This window comes from Magallana gigas, chromosome 4, assembly GCF_963853765.1.
Source record: "Magallana gigas chromosome 4, xbMagGiga1.1, whole genome shotgun sequence".
NCBI classification, from domain to species: Eukaryota; Metazoa; Mollusca; class Bivalvia; order Ostreida; family Ostreidae; genus Magallana; species Magallana gigas.
The window spans coordinates 46,726,845-46,745,901 of record NC_088856.1 but is presented as its reverse complement, the minus strand read 5'-3'; the positions used below and the strand labels follow the sequence as shown (position 1 = coordinate 46,745,901).

General features: G+C 35.3%; 1 protein-coding gene across 2 annotated transcripts; it reads right to left on the bottom strand.

The window, feature by feature from the left end:
- Window positions 1-2,164: 2,164 nt before the first annotated feature.
- Window positions 2,165-11,751, bottom strand: LOC105338546 (uncharacterized). Of its 2 annotated transcripts, none has more exons than XM_011443725.4 (8): window positions 10,973-11,751; window positions 8,284-8,418; window positions 7,821-7,969; window positions 6,287-7,183; window positions 5,217-6,027; window positions 4,385-5,037; window positions 3,915-4,275; window positions 2,165-3,732 (listed from the first exon to the last, which is right to left on the bottom strand). In XM_011443725.4, exons 1-8 carry the CDS (start codon window positions 11,283-11,285, stop codon window positions 2,570-2,572), a joined length of 4,482 nt encoding a protein of 1,493 aa, XP_011442027.3. In that variant the 5' UTR covers window positions 11,286-11,751; the 3' UTR covers window positions 2,165-2,569. The 2 variants fall into 2 exon arrangements, with proteins under 2 accessions (XP_011442027.3, XP_011442026.3); XM_011443724.4 differs by having other exon boundaries at window positions 2,165-3,735; window positions 10,973-11,749.
- Between the last annotated feature and the right edge of the window lie 7,306 nt (window positions 11,752-19,057).

The following is a 19,057-nucleotide window of genomic DNA, read 5'->3' as shown; positions in this document are numbered from 1 at the left end:
TCACCTTTTGATAATCATGATAAAATACTGAAACGAAATTGTTTGGGTTTGGTTCTTCAAAAAAGCATTTAATCGTGATGTTAGTTTCGATTGCAACTCAACTGCCACTGGGGCAAATACATGTATAGCGGCCGAGTAAGGAACTGCCGGTTGCCTTCCGATCGAGGCATTTAGGTTGCACAGACTTCTAAATGATAGAACTACACATTGTAGAATATGTGTGGAAATAAATAACGGGAGCAACAATAAATAAAAAAAATTGTTTATTCTTTGAAATAATTTCCAAGGTTTCCGCATTATATAACACAAATAGTATTGCATTACTTCGCATGTACATCGAACACGTGCGTCATTTATACAGACTGCACAGCGACTACATCTTACTATAGACCCAAAACGCACAACTTATCCAAATCCACAATGCACAGTAAATAAGGGATAGAAAATTCATGAAAATAACAACGTAACATCTCTTTTATAAAATTTTACAAAACACTCCGTTTTTCAAAGTTCCTCCTGTCACAGCACAATCTCCCACAGTGTGTGGTTTGTGCGATGTTATGACAGTTCGACACAGGACAACTTTCTACTATGATCGATGGTATTTTGAAATATGTGTGCCTGGATTTCAATCTGTTTCACTTCTTACTGTATTGGATATTCCTAAGCAGCGTAGTTGTTGTCTTAATATTTTATGGTTCAAAACGCGTTTCTACAAATCTATCCGAAAAATGTAACGTGTTTGGCTTAAAGCAATATGAGCTGCAATTTTCATGTTAAAATTTATTTTTAGGAAAATGTTGTTTCTATTTAAATGACGAAAAATATCATAGTTTTGTGTTAGACTTTTTTTTTTTAGGAAAAGTCGCTATAATTATCCTTAATTGAAGCAAAATTGAATTTTTGTCGTCCTGTACATAAATTAATCTGCAATATATTCCTTAGAATAGAAATCTTTCTTTTGACAAAAATTAATGATTTGTTCATATCCTATTTATCATAAAAGTTTAAGTTACATGCAGACTTATTATTCTAGCATCTTTTCAGCATAATAAAATTCTTAAAAAAATTCAGCTCATATTGCTTGAATAAAATATCTGAATGCAGTGAAACATAAAAAGTGCTTTCGGTCTTATATAGGGGATATGAAGCGCTGAATGTAACAATAGAAATCGACAACTTATACGCCGGTAGTCAGGGATAAAATGGAAATAATGATAATGCATATTTATGAATTCATGTCGGCTTTAACTTTCTGCAGCTGATCAATTCTAAAATGATCAACTTTGAGGGAACTGTTTATATCTACGGCATGTCAACCCGCATTTGTCAATAGAGCTACAGATCTGCATCTACAGCAATATAATTTATCATTAACTACCTTAGCCAATTATTTCAGCAGCATTTTCTTTTTTGACTCAAAATGGATGTTTTACTTTTTGATTATGACAACGGAAATAAAAAGAGCTACACGAGATATCATCATACGGAATATTTCGCGCATCATGTTTCATCACCTATGTACAGGCCATTAAAACTCATCCAGAAATTGCACATGTAAACAAACCGAGTTGTTTTGAACATTGGTTTAGTGTCACGTGATTGCGATTTCTTTCTAAAAATAGTTACAATGGGATTGACACACTGAAAAAAGAATTCAAACTTGAAGATATTCGATGACTGTGGTAAGAAATATGCATTTATAGAGAATGCATCTTAATAAATATATAGTTCTTGAAGACATCATGTTTCAATGAGAGGTTAATTTCTGGCTCATGATGTTAGTCACGCTGTAGTACTGTAGTATTTACATTCCCCAGCGCTTGCGTGGCTATGAAGCGGAAGGAAAACTCAATATTTGAATGTTGGTCCAAGGCGTTGTTCTATTTTTCTCTTTTTAATTTGATTTATGTACTTTTGAACACCGTATTTTTTTCAAAAATTCATCCATTGATAATTCATATGACATATAAAATATGTGAATATTGTGTAAAAATTCGATATTTGCTGAAACAGGGGTTTGTGCGTCACCATGTCCCTTTAACAAACAATTATTACCTGCAAGCAACATAATTTTATTGCCATTGGTTACATAAGACTGGATAATGTAGAGTTTTGATAAGATTGTGAAACATCTGAATCAGTGTGCAATGTAAATTGGTCTTGTTCAATGTAATTGTATTCTGTTAAATCAAAAACATTGCAACAAAACATAAAAGTTCTAACAGTTTAAAGATTTTTATTCCTCTTTTTAAACTTTTTTGTATGTTATGTTTATATATGAAAATGATAAAATTGATCAACAATTTAATGGTTAAACCCCTTTAAAGAAGCGATTATAAACATAAATACAATTATGTAAAAAACGAAAAATGTCTGCATAAAAATATTCCAGATATGGATTTTGTTCTAAAAGATGTATGGCAGATATATTAAACGTTTTAGCTTTAAAAAAGAAATGCTAAAAATCTTGGATAGGGTTTCCAATATACAGATTGTATCGGAAGAGATTAAAAAACTGCATTATTCTAACAGCATGAAAAATCTTTTATGATTCAATACACATGTATCAGATCATTATTTCGACACCATCTTCATGCTCGTGTGAAATGACGTCAGGCATTGACGTCATCGAATGGTACTGTTCTCTTTGATCCTTACTCCTGGTTTTGTATGACGGAAGTGTGTTGGATACAAATTCAGTCTGTCCGTCATTATGGACACTTACTCCGTGAACACTGTGTGGATTAATATGAACTTGACTTGGGTCAATAAAATGAATTGGATGCTCAGTAATGCCAGCTGTAAATGATGAACCCCTTGGACGTCTTGCATCCTGGGAATTTACAAAAGCTATCGGTTGGCCATGGATGGAATGAGAGGCCGTTGGAATATACACCGGATGGTAACCAGATGTTGGGATTCCCTGGTATCCGAAAGAGGGAATGTAATTCCCGGGTGAAACCATCAAAAGATGCGAACCATTAGGATGCCCATTCATATGCACGGGTATAGTTGGGTACGATGATGGTTCGCTGGTTTGTGAGTCATGCACAGCATCAAGGTACATGGGAGATATGTGTCTATTAGGCGCTGGTGCAGAGAAAGATGGCGTGTGCATTTGGTCCCTGCTTCCCATATCAGAGCGGGACGGTATACCTGGAAGTGTATTAGGACGATTTAGAATCAGAGTGGGCTGTCCATGCATGCCTTCATTCAGAGATATCGCCCTCTGTCGATGGTTTAACTCAGCCTCTTGTCGCGCGAGCTCATCATCGTCATCCATTTCGAGATCTTTTGCCTGTATGTAGGTAAGATTTGAATCAGATTCGCCTACGTTATTTTCAGAGTGATGTCTCTGGATTTGTTCCATACCAGGGGCTCTGAAATTCCGTAAATCACTATCGTCGCGAGTTATTTGAATTCTGGGAACTTCGTTATTTGCCGGATCAAGGTATGTGGCAACTGATGCCCTCGATCCATACTTCAATGTGTCGGCCCTTGGAACCTCTAGCTGCAAGAATTCAGAATATTCGATTGGCGATTTGATGCTTTTGGTAGTCCCATTAGATAAATTCCTTGTACCACCGCGTCCTGCAGTTGATCTTATTGATACCACACCGCTTGTCGAAGAGGATTTGTGCTCACTTTGTTCAAAAGACGTCGTCCGTACTCTTCTGTCTTTATATGGCTCATCGTAGATTTCCAAACTTCTGAGGCTTGGGCTTTTAACTGCTGAAAATATAATTCGTATGAAAATAAACTTCCCCTTCCGTCTATTTAAAATTCATAGCATTTCATTGCTTGGAAGTTTTAATTTAAAAATGGTATTGTATAAAGTGAATGATTCATCAAACGCCGTGTGAATTTGAAAGAGAACTACAACTTTAATTTGATACTGAAATCGACCCTACCTGTATTTCTCTTGTTGTAGAAAGCACTTGTCATCCTTTGTTGTCTACACATCATAACTACTATAATGATAAGGAAAAGCAACAATACACCACAGACGACTGCAAGCACTATATTTAACAAGGAAGCATTGTCCGATGACTCAGAAGCAGCTGTTGTTGTTTTTACTAATGCAGTGGTAGGTATTGTTGTTGTTACGGGACAAACGACCCTACAGTTGTCTCGAGAGGTAGTTGCCTCTTCACAAGATGCTCCCAGTTCTGGTATGGGTATCGGAATTGGGGGATTGCCCTCTTTGAAAATTTTAATTTTTGTGATGTCAAGCTGTAGCATTTCACTTGATGTGGATGAATAAGTTCCAACCTGTAATATAAGTAAAAAGCCAACCACAACAATATGGGTTTTTGTTCCATTCTTAAGATGTATCTTTGAAGAATTTTGTTAAAAATGTTATCAAAAATATTTACTATACCTTGACATATTCGTATTTATTTTGGTCCACAGCTTGAATGTTATATACGATAAATCCCATTAATCCGTTGCCGTCATCTTTGAAAACCTTAATCCTCTGACCGTTTTTGGATATCAGCTCTGTATTTTTTATTCTAGCCACAAAAACATCAGCACATTCTTTTGTTCGAAAATGATTCTGGCAAGAAATGTCGTTTACGACATGCCTGTAAGCCAAATCAATCGCATAGGTCGCATGGTGAACATGAACACTTCTCTGAAATGATGCAAAAGCATTGATCTGGTCGTTCGTAAAGTGTACTCCAGCTTCACATGATTTGGAATACCGTCTGTTATATGATCCTCGAAAGTCGCATTCAAGAACGTTTTCCCAAAACTGATCGAGCCACGGATTTCTGTTGCTTGAAAGAGAGGTTAGGTTTTCTAAATACAGCTTAAAGGTGTCATCCACGTAGAAGCTGTCGTTGGTAACAAAGACCAGAGTTCCCGCCGCGGCCATTCCTCTACTGTTTTGTCCTCCTTCAATGAGCTTAGGGTGCGTCCCCCAACCTTCACTTGCCAGGAACGTGAAATGAACGTCGGTAAGCTGCGTCTTTAGCTTGTCTAACAGCATCTCAGCAACTGTGTCGATTCCAATGAAGAGGACGACATGGACTGTAACATAACAATAAGAAAGTTATGCATTTAATGGGGTTTTATTTAAATTATTGCATGTAAAAAAAAATGTGAACGCGATTAAAAAGATGGGTACTAAAGATTGCTAAAACCAAACACAAAGAGAGAGAGAGAGGGAGAGAGAGAGGGAGAAAGAACAAGAAATGGGAGGTCAGTACCTCTTTGTTCTGTTAGCTTGTCGACGATCTCCTGCAGTTGTTCTGATGTAAAATCCTCTGTTATAGACAATGGGTTTTCCACACATATTTTCTTATGTTCAGTCATTTGCAAAAATGATTGTTTTGCATTCTGGCCATATGCATCATCAAGGTAAATAACTCCAACGTGACTAAATTTTAATTTCTCTAAAATATCAACAAAACCTTGGACCTGAAAGTCGTCACTGGGCACTGTTCTTAAAAACAAAGGATATCTAATTCGGTTGTCTAGTGAAGCAGACGATGCGCCGTATGATATCAGCGGGATATCTAGTAAAGTCAGCTGATCGGCAATCACTTGGGTTACCTTACTCGATAGTGCACCAATCACAGCAATCACTTTACGAAAATCGACATTTTCTCCGGTATTTGGGTCCTTCAAGACACGCTTTCCCGTGAAAAGTTCAGACAACAAATACGATATGCTCAAAGGATTGTAGCAATCGTCTAAAGCGATTCCACCAATCTTTGGCCCGATGATAGTCTGTTCTTGTAAAGAAGTAATAGAATGTAGAAATGAAGATACGGTAATCGGAGTATATGAATCTCGGAACATTCCGCAGTTGTACTTGTTGGCTGAGTCTGTGGAAGACGTTGATCCGTCTTCTCGAAGCGAAAATATGCCCAACAGAAGCACGTCTCCAGGAATATAGGCGAATTCAATGTCATCCTTGTTCTGACATTCTTCACACTGTGCCTTACATTCTGACGTAAGGGACATCGTCCAAGTTTGGTCGTGTACAACAACTTTGCCATTCACCATGCTTGCTAACTATGAAAAAAGAAAAAAGGATTGGTTTTCAATGCACTAATAAAAGTCACATACCATAGATACAGAATTATCCGATTCACACTCTTTATCGAATTATTTCTTAAAATGCATCAATATTTACATGCATATTTTAATGACATTGAATATGCCAAAGTCTTTGCAGAAAACTGATTCAGGATTGAAGATTGTGAATGATTTTCTTAAAATGTTGTACATACTAATATCTGTGATAAATAGCCATATACTGAAGTTACATTACCTTGTGTAGTGACTGATTAGATGGCTCATACACAGAAAACTGAAGATCGTTAAAACTCGGGAAAGAAAATGTATAGTTGCTACTACTTATTGTCAAATTTTTCAAATCCTCTGGGATCACAGAGAAACTTCCTATCTGCTGTTCTAAGTTGGATGAGTCCAAACGAAGAAATTCGTTGGCCAAGCTGGATCTCAGCTCCTGACAGAAATCTCTTGAAACTGTACACAGCTTTGCCTGCATATGTCGAAGACTTGATGCTAAAGTCAAGATGGCACTTACAGTGGGTAGTACGCTTTCGGTTTGTCTATAAACCTTGGTTAGATCACTTTTAGCTGCATTGCTACGACCTAGCATTTGCTGTTCATATCCATCCAAGTATTGTCTAGGAAGGCTGTCGTACTGGTTATAATTTATCAGTTCATCAATGAAATAGTTTTGAAAGGATGGCAGATGTTGATGTTGCTTTTCAACCATAATGACTTTTGGCATGTTCTGGTTCTGTTGTGAAATAAGTGTGTTTTTGAGTGTTAAGTCCAAATGAATGTTTGAAGGAAGCACCCATTGAAGTTTGTGAACAATTACATTGGTATCACGATTTTTTATGAACTGAAATAACATTTTGGCTGTGTCCGTCCTTCCGAGAAACACCACACTCAGTTTTTCATCCATCAACTTTTTCTGTGTCTTTTCCAGTGTGCCTATTATTGGCTCTAGGATGTCTTTACTAGTGGAAGTTGAAAGCGCTTCTTCCTTTATTAGCGAAACATGAGCTAAACAAATTTTAGCTCTTTTGGAATGCTGTACAAGAGAATTATACATGGCAGTACTACGTTGATCATCCGTATACACAACAGCTACCAATGACCACTTCTGCTCTCTCATCCATTCCACTAATCCCTGTTTGTAATACAAAAACATTATGACATATTAATGGGTTTGAATTATTTGGCCTTTCTCACTGTGATGCCATATTAATATACAATGTATGAACATTTCTTTTTTGAGTTTGATATACAATTAAAGTTTGTCCCAGGATATTTTTGCCGCATATTTTTTAAATCAATACCTCTTGGTTCAGACGGTATTTATTCAATAGTATGAAAAAATCTCAATATTTCCCATTTGAAACGCCCCCTCTAGCTTGTAAGGTTTCAATACACGGCTGTGAAAATTGAACGGGGATTTCCCATTGGTAAAGATATGAAGGTACCAGGATAATAACGTTGAAAAATTGTGCGAGGTATTCCGAGTAACTTTCGTTTAAGAAAAAATGTTAATATTATCCATTATAAATCTCCGTAGGAAATCTGTTTTCGTTGCTGTGAATTTTTACGAAGGAAAATGATAATGTGTGATTGAATTTATCTTTAGTTAGAAAATGTCCCTTTCATCGACTTCACTTGCACATTCACATGTATTTGTATTTTCATAAAAAATTGCCCAAATGTGCAGCATTAATATCTTGGAACAGACGTTTACATCTAAAAGTATATAAAAAAAACAAATCCCCCAAAACTTCAATATAAAACAATACCTTAATTTCTGCATCTTCTGTGGAAGTAAACGTCACCCTTCGGTCGTTGATGTCATTATAGGATGATAATGACGTCATGCCCGTGATGCTAGGGGATAGCACAGAAAGAGCAGCAGATGTGGCCTCCATGGTGCTCGAACTCATTAAACCTAGAAAGCGCAAATAATGAAATTAAATTATACTGTACAAACACACATGAAAGAAGAAACCGTACACTGTAATTATACACTATGTTTTAATCACTGGTTATGAATGCCATTATCGTGTTTCTTTGGACAGAACCATTGCAGTAGTTGTCCACAGATTTCTTTTACTTATCATCAAATTATGAATTCAAGGACATCCACGAATACTGACAAAACAATAGAAAAAATAACCATTTTATAAATATTGACTGATGTACAAAATAGGAAGAGGGTCAATTAAGAGATAAATTTAATTCTTGATGAATATTAATACACACCAAGGAACTCTGAATTGGATGTATTACACGGCTGTTCACACTTCATCAAGACTGAGGTGTCTGTGAGCGGAACCAGCTCCGACACGCCGTCTGTTGCACGTGACCTGATTCCACAGTCATCATATACGTCAAAACCTGCAGCAACAAACCAAACGTATAAAAAAGTACGCTCCTTCAAGGCAAATTTTAGTTCCCTTTTTTTAAAACCAAAATAATGATACATGGGTGGTGTAAGGAAATTCAAAATGAATAAATGAATGCAACTATTTTACAGTACACCAAAATACTGTTTTATTTTGGAAATTATAGAATAATTATTAACATTCTGTCAAACTTGAGTTTCATAATTAACTTTACAATTTCATAAAGCAGGAATATTTAATATATGCATCAATACCATAACGATTCATTTCTTCTTATGAACTATTTATCATCAACAATAGAGTAAAATGATACAGTACACATCTACACATAGCCGTTTTAAGTAAAGTAATATTAGGTCTTTTGTACTGTCATGTGAGATGGGGGGGGGGGGGTAAGTCTTTTTATGCAAAGTTAGCCATAACAATAACAATAATCCATTTTTTTTTTTGGCTTGTCAAGATTTCTGTGAAGTTAGCATCCCCCTCCCCCACTTTTAATTTGCTTCCGACGCCACTGGCTGTTAAATTTAAAATGTGATTTTATATATAACGTAATTAACGGATCAAAAATGAGTGACCTTTCTGTGTATTGACTTTGTAAGCAGCCATTTAAACAAAGAATTTACGTATTAGGCACCCAGTTTTGTTTGACCTTTTTTTTCTCTCTCGTTTCGGTCACTGAATATACGGGTATAATTTGTTAAGTTTACAGGGAAATGAACGAAAGATTAGTAATACGATACGGACGAATTGTTTGCGACGAAAATATTTTTTTTCTTTTTCAAGGTGACCCTCAAGAATTTTAGAAGGTTAAGTTTTATTTTTAGTTTAAATCATATTCTCGGTTAAATGTCTAAAAAATTTAAAATTCTTTAAAAGATGTTTTCGAAAGAAAACAAAATAAAAAAGCAGATCTGCTATGCAGGTTTGATTTTAAAAGGTATGAAACGCATGCATATTTATATTTTCTGCAGAATTCGTTTATAAATAGAAACGTTTTTTTATTTCAGAATTTGAACCTGTTTTGACAGTATTGTCGACTCCCGAATATAATTTATTTTCTTGAGAATAAGATATTTTACCTGTGTTGTTAAATATAACTAAGGTAAAAAAAAAAAACCCTGAAACAAATAGGCGCAGCATGGCTTTTAGTTTTACAATTGGAGTTAAATCGATGTTACATTACCAAGAAAAATACCCTCCATAAACTGATAGAGATTCCATTAATTGAAATTCCAAACATCATTTGTCTAATTACATCAAATGCACTAACTATGTGTGTAGTGGAATCAACTTAGCGGGTGAAAGTCTGTATTTGAGTATTTATGAATGAAAATCATTTATATGATTGGAATGTTGTGCTCGGTCGGGTATAGCGGGTTTGCGGGGGGATTTAAACTGGTAAATCCCTAATTAATACGCTCGTTGGGTTTCTTATGAACGAGTATTCATATACCCGTGAAATTTCTTCATTATATGGTCGTTGACACTGGCCTATTTTCTTCTGATTTTGGTGATAGATGACTTTGTTGATATGTCGCATGTAGGGAGGTTTCTAACAGTTCCCTAGTTCCAGGAAACAAATCTATGTCAGATGAAAGGGAACATTTAATGTAATCCTTAGAAAAAATGTTTGTTTGGAATTGCCGCTTAGGGGTGTCTAGATCCAGGAGAGAAGTGTGTGGGGGTGGGGGGGGGGGGGGTGGGGTGGGGTTAAACTTGAAGTTTAATTTATTAAAAATTGATAAGAAATACAAATCTAAATATAGATAGTTTTTTTTTGGGGGGGGGGGTCGTTTTTCTTTATTTTGGCCTTACTATTTTCAACTCTTTCATTATTATTTAATTATTCTATTTTGCGAGACATTCGAGCTTATTTGTCGGTTCTTATTTGGGTCAATACTTGATCCGTTTATGTAATCACATTAGATTTTTTTTTGTCGTGAGTAAACTTTGATTACGACGTAATGTTTGTTTTACAAGCCTATCTACAATCATTTACGACGGTTTTTACAAAACTTAATGCGATAAACAAGAATCAGACAAGCATAACAGGAGACCATACTAAAAAAAGTATTAATTTTGCATTTGTTTCCTTGTATAAAACGAAATTCATTTAAAGAAGGTTTGAACACACCTGCATAACAATTGTTCAAAATGCATGACTTGTATGCATTTCCATATGTCAAATTTTTAGAATTTGAAAAACGCTGAGGTCATTAGTTAAATAAAATTACGGTTAATGGGGAGTTTTACGAAACAACTTGTAATTAGAGAGAGTCTTTATTAAAAGCTTTTAATTCTCACGGAACGAGACATTTATCTCAAATTCATAGTATTGTAAGTAAATTTGACTAGTATTAAAAAAAGAATAAACGGAATCATCTGATATCTAATAAATAACGTACATATATATCGTTATATATATTTTTTGCAATATATATATATATATATATATATATATATATATATATATATATATATATATATATATATATATATATATATATATATATATATATTTATAGCACAGGAACCAGACAAACCTAGCCTAATCCCCGGGACGAAGGCTTTGGAGAAGTCCCCCGCTCCATTCAGAATGTCCACGATCCATTTGACAGCCATGGCCGTTTGGACTCCCCCGGGGGATATGTCACCACAGGAATGGGCATCGCGGGGACTGTGTACCCCCACCATCACAGAAAAACGGACCTGTCCCGGGCTGGAAAATATCTCGTCGTGACAGTATCCTTTAATCTGACCATCAGGGTAGTAGCATCGTTTGGAGGATAAGATAATGGACGGGAGATACACGAGCAACGAGATCACAAAAATCCAGCTTTTGGTCTTGTTTTCCATTACTGTTTTCTTTCAAAGAATCTTTCTCCCGGATGTGGATGGTTAAAAGTACCAGTACCAGAACGTCGTTACGTCATAACGTAAAAAACGATGACCCCCTTCTTTTGTATGTCCATACGACAAGTCACTGTCTCATTACTGTACACACGGCATTAATTTCACCTCATTTTTTTTCGTACATGAGTCAAAAAACAACACACAATATTTCATTCAAGAAATTCTCCCAGTGTTCACACCTGTGTGTGCATGGCTAAAGTAGGAAGGTAAATCTCAATTCTCCGTTTGTCAACAATGGCCACGCTTCGTTACCTGTCATTTTTACCTGTCGGTTTTCATCGTATTATGACACGGTCTGGCTAGGCGGTTTGTTAGTTTTAGATGTGTATCCCCAGAGAGTATAGATCCAGAACTTTAAATGGTAAAATAACCTTCAAATAATACAGACATGCTAGGTCTTTTTTCTCCATTCATATTTAATTGCGCTCATGGCATTCATAATTAAGGTCTGGTTTAAGGTTGCAACCGGATTTTTAAAATCAATACCGACATATTTACCTTCAATCGATATATTCAACATTGTAAACAGACAAAAAGAAAAGGCGGAAGAGAAGCAACATTCTGAACAACAGTGCGAACACGTTTTTTTTTTTTTAAAAAGACGACATCAACCCAGAATCAACGAAACTTGTTGTTAATTTATCAAGGCCCCATACTCTAGACCATGCACATTATGAGTACATATACACTGATATTGTTATTATGAGTACACGTTTTACAATAATATTGTTATCATAGATGCATAGGCGTCGGAACCTGGGGGTGGGGGGTGGGGGGTGGAGGGGAGGGTGGGCTGGGCTTACCTCCCCCTCACTTTTTTTTGCAAAGTTAGACCAAACCAACATAGCACCAAAGAGGGTTCCGCCCCCACTTATTCTCGCCGGAAACATAATTGTTCCTGAATTTACCTTGAAAAGATTGAAATATTGAGAAGTTGGAGTCATAGGCATAATACCCCGGATTAGGAATTTCATGATTTGGGGGGAAAATATCTTTTTTTTGTTATGTAAATTTTTTTGGAACTATCTATGCCCCCCCCCCTCCTACGGATTAGGATTTTCATGATTTGGGGAAGAAATAACTTTTTTTGGGGAATGTGAATTTCTTTTTTTTTTTTTTGAACTATCTATAGCCCCCCCCCCCCCAACGGATGATTAGGATTTTTTTTGGTAAGTTAGATTTTTTTTTTGGGGGGGGGGGGACTATAGGTATACCCCCCCCCCCCCCCCGGATTAAGATTTTCATGGTTTTGGGGAATTAGGGGGGGGGGGGGGGTTTGTTGCCTGTCAATTTTTCTGAGGATTAGTCTAGCCCCCCCCCCCCCCCCCACACACACACACTTTCAATTTGCTTTCGAAGCCAGTGAGATGCAAAGAGCGTTTCGGCGGTTTTAAATATGGTTTTTACATTATTGTAAGGTTTATTCCCATTTCGCCTTAACTGTAAAAGTTGGTATTCCCATTTCGCCTTAGTAGGCTATAAGGTGAATTTAGGCGAGGTGGGAACTTGTATAAACATATATTTTGTAAATAATGTTTGTTATCTAAAATTGTTGATTCTGAATAAAGTATAAATAAGTTTGTAAAAATGTAATGTAGAAAGCACTGATATAAATATGTGAAACGTTTTATTATTCAAAATACCGGTATTTATCTTTCACATGATTTGCTAAATTTGATCAACAATCACAGGGGCATCGTATCCGCTCTACACTCTATGACAGATATTAATATTCATATATATGTCATAGAGTGTAGAGCGGATACGATGCCCATGTGCAACAATGGTATAAACATTTTGATATTTTAGTATAAGCAAGCTGATCAACTATAGGCAATTATTGGATAATTTGAATTCTTCACACATCCTTTTCAACATCCTTTTATGTGCGTGTGTTTACCTCTCTCTACATCCTTCTCATTGTTTACTTTTGACTTGTACATTACACCATTTCTGTGAACTTTAGACCATTAATATAACTTCATAATCCTCTTAGGAGGGACATACATGTAAAGAATGAATGAATGAAGAATTGATATAGCTCCACTATAAAAATGATTCATACAAATCGGCTATGAATTTCGGATAAAAAAATTGATGAAGATAAAAGATATACACTACAGTCATCATAAAGATTAAAAGATACTTTTTAGAAAATAGTTTTTACATGTACATTTAAATCGCTGTATTCATGAATTAAATTCAATTTTACTACCAGTGAGTTCTATTTTTGGCTTATCATTCTAATATTAAATTTTAAAATGAATCTTTTACATGAACTTTCTCATAATTTTTTTTTTCGTTATTTATGTTATTAATTTTCACATTACATTGATTTTTCTTCATTTTTCCAATTTCATTATTTTTATCTGTGTTATTCATTAATTAATCATCATAACATCTCAAGTTCTGTTTTTACAGTTATATTATCAAGAAATTCCCATTTCGCCTTACTGCTTTTTTACCTGTATTTCACAGTTAGGGCGAAATGGGAACACACCTACATCTATTGTAACCGTGATTGAATTATCAATGCGCCGATATTCTTGTGTTTACTGTAGGCGATCATAGGTTCATTGGGAAATAGTTATTTGCATATTTCATGATTTTTAAGGAAATTCCAGTATTTCAGGATGCGATTTGTGTGACTCTTAAAATGTGGGTTGTACTTCGTTGTCATGACATTTGGTTGTAATGATTTTATAACAAGTTTGGTTGATTAATGTCGTATTTTTCAAAAATTTACAGCTCTAAAAGATCTTTAATTCAAAAGATATTGCAAAGTATAACAAATGATCTACATATAGATACATTGTAGAAATTAAAATCGTGAAATACACACAGCTGCATGGTTCAAGATTCGTGTGTTATTACTAATGGTCATATTTTCTTGATATTATGAATTACATTTTATGAACACAGACATTTTTTTTCATGTTATTTCTAAGATGGTCTCTTTAATCCATTTTGGAATCAGGCATTTTCTTTTTCAAAATCGACATGCAGTCCATTTTATACTTTAAAATTGTAAACGTGTGAAACACGGCAGACTAACATACCTAGTTGTTATTCATTGTAGAGCAAATGAGGCTACATACTGCCATGCCTTATTTAGCTCAAACAATATAAGAATGTTATCAAATATGCCGAAAATGTCCTTTTTTGATTTGAACTACATTATATATGACATTATGCAAATCACGTACTTCTTTAATTCCGAAATGACCAATACGGGATTTAAAAAGTTACATTCAGTAATTTTCATTCTGAATCAGTAACATTGATATTGTACACATCATCATTTGAGAGGAAGTTACTGAACTATTTAAAAAAATCCAAAAAACACGATTTAATCAAATATATAACGTTGAAAGAAAATTGATAAAATCAAAATACAAATAATCAATAAGCGGTGGATAGAAAGAAAAATGATGAAAATTAAAAAATAGCAGCTAATGTGTATTGAAACACACCCCCCTCCTCTAAACCATGACACATGAATTACTATAGTAACAAAAACACAGTAAAAGTGCGTGCGAAGTGACGAAATCAACAGCTGCACGTAAACAAATTGATTGAAATTAAAAAATGTTAAATAACGGTTTGTATGTTGACATACATTGTATTCTGTTTAATATTTAAAATTTCCATATCGATTAATATATAAAGTGTGTATTGAAATTATGTCTTTTTCTCGGACATGTATACAAATGGCGATCAAACGCAATATCGATTAAAGATAATATAAGGCTGGGCACAAATGTTTCATTTAGTAAATGACTGCACCGAATCCACCAAATGACCATAAAGATTCGCCCTTCTTTCTGCCTGCTATCCTCTGCAGGAAATTATTTTGCCGTTATTGGGCTACCACGTAGAATTTCCACAAGGCAGTGTATTGATTCAATTCCCCAAGGTATTGTACTACTTTAGACAATAAATGTTGATCTACCTTTAACTTGTTGTTAAGAATGTTTATTTTGTTGTTAACATCTGATAGGGTTATACAAAAGCATTTATTTAGTCGTTAATGAATTAGACACATGTATGTATGATAAACTAATACATGCATTGTTCTTGCAACTTTTGTTATACACATGTACATAAGAATGAGAATTCATGGTAACGAAGATGCAATGTTAATTATTTCAAATAAAGTACCGGTATTTCTATTTCCCGCGAGAGAAAGCAATATACTGAGGAATTGGATATTAAATTGGCCTACAGAATATATTGACTGTTAACCCATTAGTTTCTTTATCAGGCAACGCCTCCTCTCTCTCTCTCTCTCTCTCTCTCTCTCTCTCTCTCTCTCTCTCTCTCTCTCTCTCTCTCTCTCCAAAACAGAAATGCAACAAACAGTTTAACAAAGATGCCTGGTAGTAATACACTGTCTTCATCAAATTGTTAAAAGTCGGAAGTGTCTGTACTTCAAGTGAGTTTACAATCCAGGGTTCATACATTAATGAATAAATAAATGAATAAGATTTCACTTTTATTTTCAACTGAAACCAATTCTTGTTCACTAAACAAAACAAAAACTGTAAAACAAAAAAAAGCGAGAAAGTCAAGCAGTCTCAAACATATTTACAATGTATAACACATGAAGTGATTGTCAGCCATATTGTTACAGTAATCAACATACGCATCAATTTAAACATACAGCAAAACAATGCTTAATATTTCGTTGATATTATGCTCCCTGCAGCGGGCAATTGAATTATGGGTCAAATATTGCTCTCTTCATAGTGCCAAAAAATAAGGAAAATGGATCAATTGCAATAGAATGATTTATACATGTTTCTCGGGGGTAAACAATTTATGCCTTACAAAATAAAAAGAATGCATCTCGTGACGCAATGTGGAGGTCCATGATGCAATGTGGAGGTCCATGATGCAATGTGGAGGTCTGCGACGCAATGTGGTGGTCTGCGACGCAATGTGGAGGTCTGCGACGCAATGTGGAGGTCTACCGTAATACAAACTTTTAAATGATAACAACTGCATATTAATATAAATGCGTAATAGAAGAAAAAAAATCAGTTATCAAAAGTTTTAAACAATGAGATCAAGACAAAATCACAAACTCTTCACTGTCTACTCTACAACTGTAACTACCCTAACATATTTTAGTTACGTAATACATGCAATGACATCATCAGTGACGCACGTTCCAGCATTGCATATTTCAAATGGAAAATGTTGAGCTTTTTTTCAGTACAGATAACCTTTCGTCTTAGGTCGATTTTTCATGGATGCTATGCCCCGTAAGTTTAAGGCTGAGCAAATACTTATACAAAACGTCATTCCACGCACACAGGGGAAGCCAGAAAATAGCGTACTCTAGCGTAATGAGACCCATGATGTTAAACTGGTAGTGGCTGTAATCCCATGAGCATGCGTCAAACTGTCTCAAAACGAGGCCACAGGAGAACTCCCAGGAGTAAAGTACGACGAGATATATGAAGATGCGAACTTTAAATGGAATACCGACTTCTTTGAGGCGGACATACATTCGCTCAACCAAATAGCTACAAACTCCATAGATAAAAAATGAGAAAATAGTGGAATAGCCTTTGAGCTGTCGGTTTCCATCCGGTTCGTATACGACGTCATAAAGAGCAGTGAACACAATTTCGTCAAAGAGACCATGCATGCCATAGAAGAAGAGGCGCTCTGCTGCGGTTAATCCTCGACTGGTGGATTTTGCTTCCATCTGAAAAATCAAAAGAATATCTAAAGGATCTTTTTTTTGGTCGGGGGGGGGGGGGGGGGGCATTAATTTATTATTAATAAATCACTATAGTTATCCAGTACCATGTTATTTATTTGTCTTCATTCATAGTTTCATACGTCCTTTTTTTTAAAAGATGTACATGCTTTGAAAACTGAAAACAGAATTTATTTGCCTTAATATCATTCTACAATATGACATAGTCATCGCAAACGTTTATAAAATATTCATTACATGTTGTAAAGAACTCATAACTTCCCTTAAAAACTTTTGACGAAAAAATTATTCTAAACAAAATTCATAAAAACTATTAGAAGTCCATAATCATAAATATGTGAAAATTCATTATACGGATAAATCATATCTGATGGTCAAACTAACTTTTAAAAAAAACAAGCCGTATAGGGTTTAAATAATTATAATAACATAAACTCTACCTGCTTGAGCTTATATCCAGTTTTATAGATACCTGAACTTAATTAATATGTGAAATGTAAAGAACAATATAATATTAATGTACCTAATAAGCCTAATATTTATATACAGATGTGATCTACAGATGTGCACGTTGTAAAGTCGACATCTTTGAAGAGATAAGCATGATAAGTAAGATAAAATTTTGATGTTACTTATCATTTCGTTTATATTCCTCGGAAAGCAGCGCAGCTGTGTATCTAATCTTTATGAAGAATAGGTATGGCCTATCTAGCAGGAATATAACTGATAATAATAATTCTAAAAAATAAAAATTTTGAGACTGTATATCTAATCAATAAAATACTTTCTTTGGTACGTGGTTCATGTTGATGTGAATGTAGCGAGCAAAGAATTACAGAAAATACATGCCCCGCGTCAGCTCTGTCGCATATCATAGCCAAAACGTGCTATTTTTTTTCAATTTGCTCACGAATTCAATGTCAATTATATCCGAAAGCTGACTATGTATTATTTTTTCTGCAATGATCGCTACCTTCATAACCCGCATGAATCATCAAAGAAAGCATTAATAAAAATTCTATTGTTTGTATTTACATCTTCCTTTTAACAAATTAATAAATTAATATTGATTACAAAAGGTAAGTAAAGTTCACTAAATTATTGTTAATGTACACCAGTACGTTGGCTAAAAGAAGCGCCCAAATCGTCACCTGTGGGAATAAGTGTGTGACATCAACATGTTATTGATAATTTCGTGCAGTACGTGATTTTCGAAGGTAGCTGTAGGTTTCGACAATTCGATAAACGGGGCGTGTAGATTTCAGTCCAAAAAAGATGCAGATACAAACAATATATAATATGCTTTCTTTGATGATTCATGCGGGTTATATATAAAAGTAGAGATCATTGCAGAAAAAAATTTCATGTACATAACCCGCTAACCCGGGTATATTATAATGCATTTTTTTGCAATTACGCCACCTTTATCCCGCAGTCACTAGTTAACACGGCATGTAGAATTCGAAGAGGTTCAACGGAACGGTGTTACATGAATTGTATGAATATTCATTACAACAAAATTTGATGTATATCAAGCATGCATGTTGCTGCAGGTCTGTAGCTCCCGGTCTGAAAAAATTCAGATGGACTTGGTCTTCATTTGTCAAACCGGCAAGTGACGATATCCTATGTTGTCCATCCGAATTTTACAGACCTGCACAGCTACCATGCGTGGAGCTGGGGGGGGGGGGGGGGTGTCTTGAAACGCCTTTCACCCCATCCACCAACACACTCCTGGAAAGTTTAAATTCATTCAATTTACAAAAACTAAATATCCCTCTGACACCACCACCCCCCCCCCCCCCAACCGACCGAAAAAATTCTGGATCCGCGCGCGTCAAGCACCGTGCAATGGGGGTACGAGAAAGACCGGAATTGGGAGGTAATTGCGCAATGCTCATTCTATATGATACGTGGCTTAAAATTCACAGAGTTCCACACAGTCCATTTAAATTTTTGACGCAAAACCCGTCAATCATGTATG

What these genes read in the sequence shown, in the direction of transcription:
- LOC105338546 (XM_011443724.4), bottom strand. Translation starts at nt 11,285, where the DNA reads ATGGAAAACAAGACCAAAAGCTGGATTTTTGTGATCTCGTTGCTCGTG. An exon ending in ATCCAATTCAGAGTTCCTTG is followed by an intron (nt 7,970 to 8,283) that starts GTGTGTATTAAT and finishes TGCGCTTTCTAG; the next exon opens with GTTTAATGAGTTCGAGCACC. An exon ending in CTAATCAGTCACTACACAAG is followed by an intron (nt 6,028 to 6,286) that starts GTAATGTAACTT and finishes CTTTTTTCATAG; the next exon opens with TTAGCAAGCATGGTGAATGG.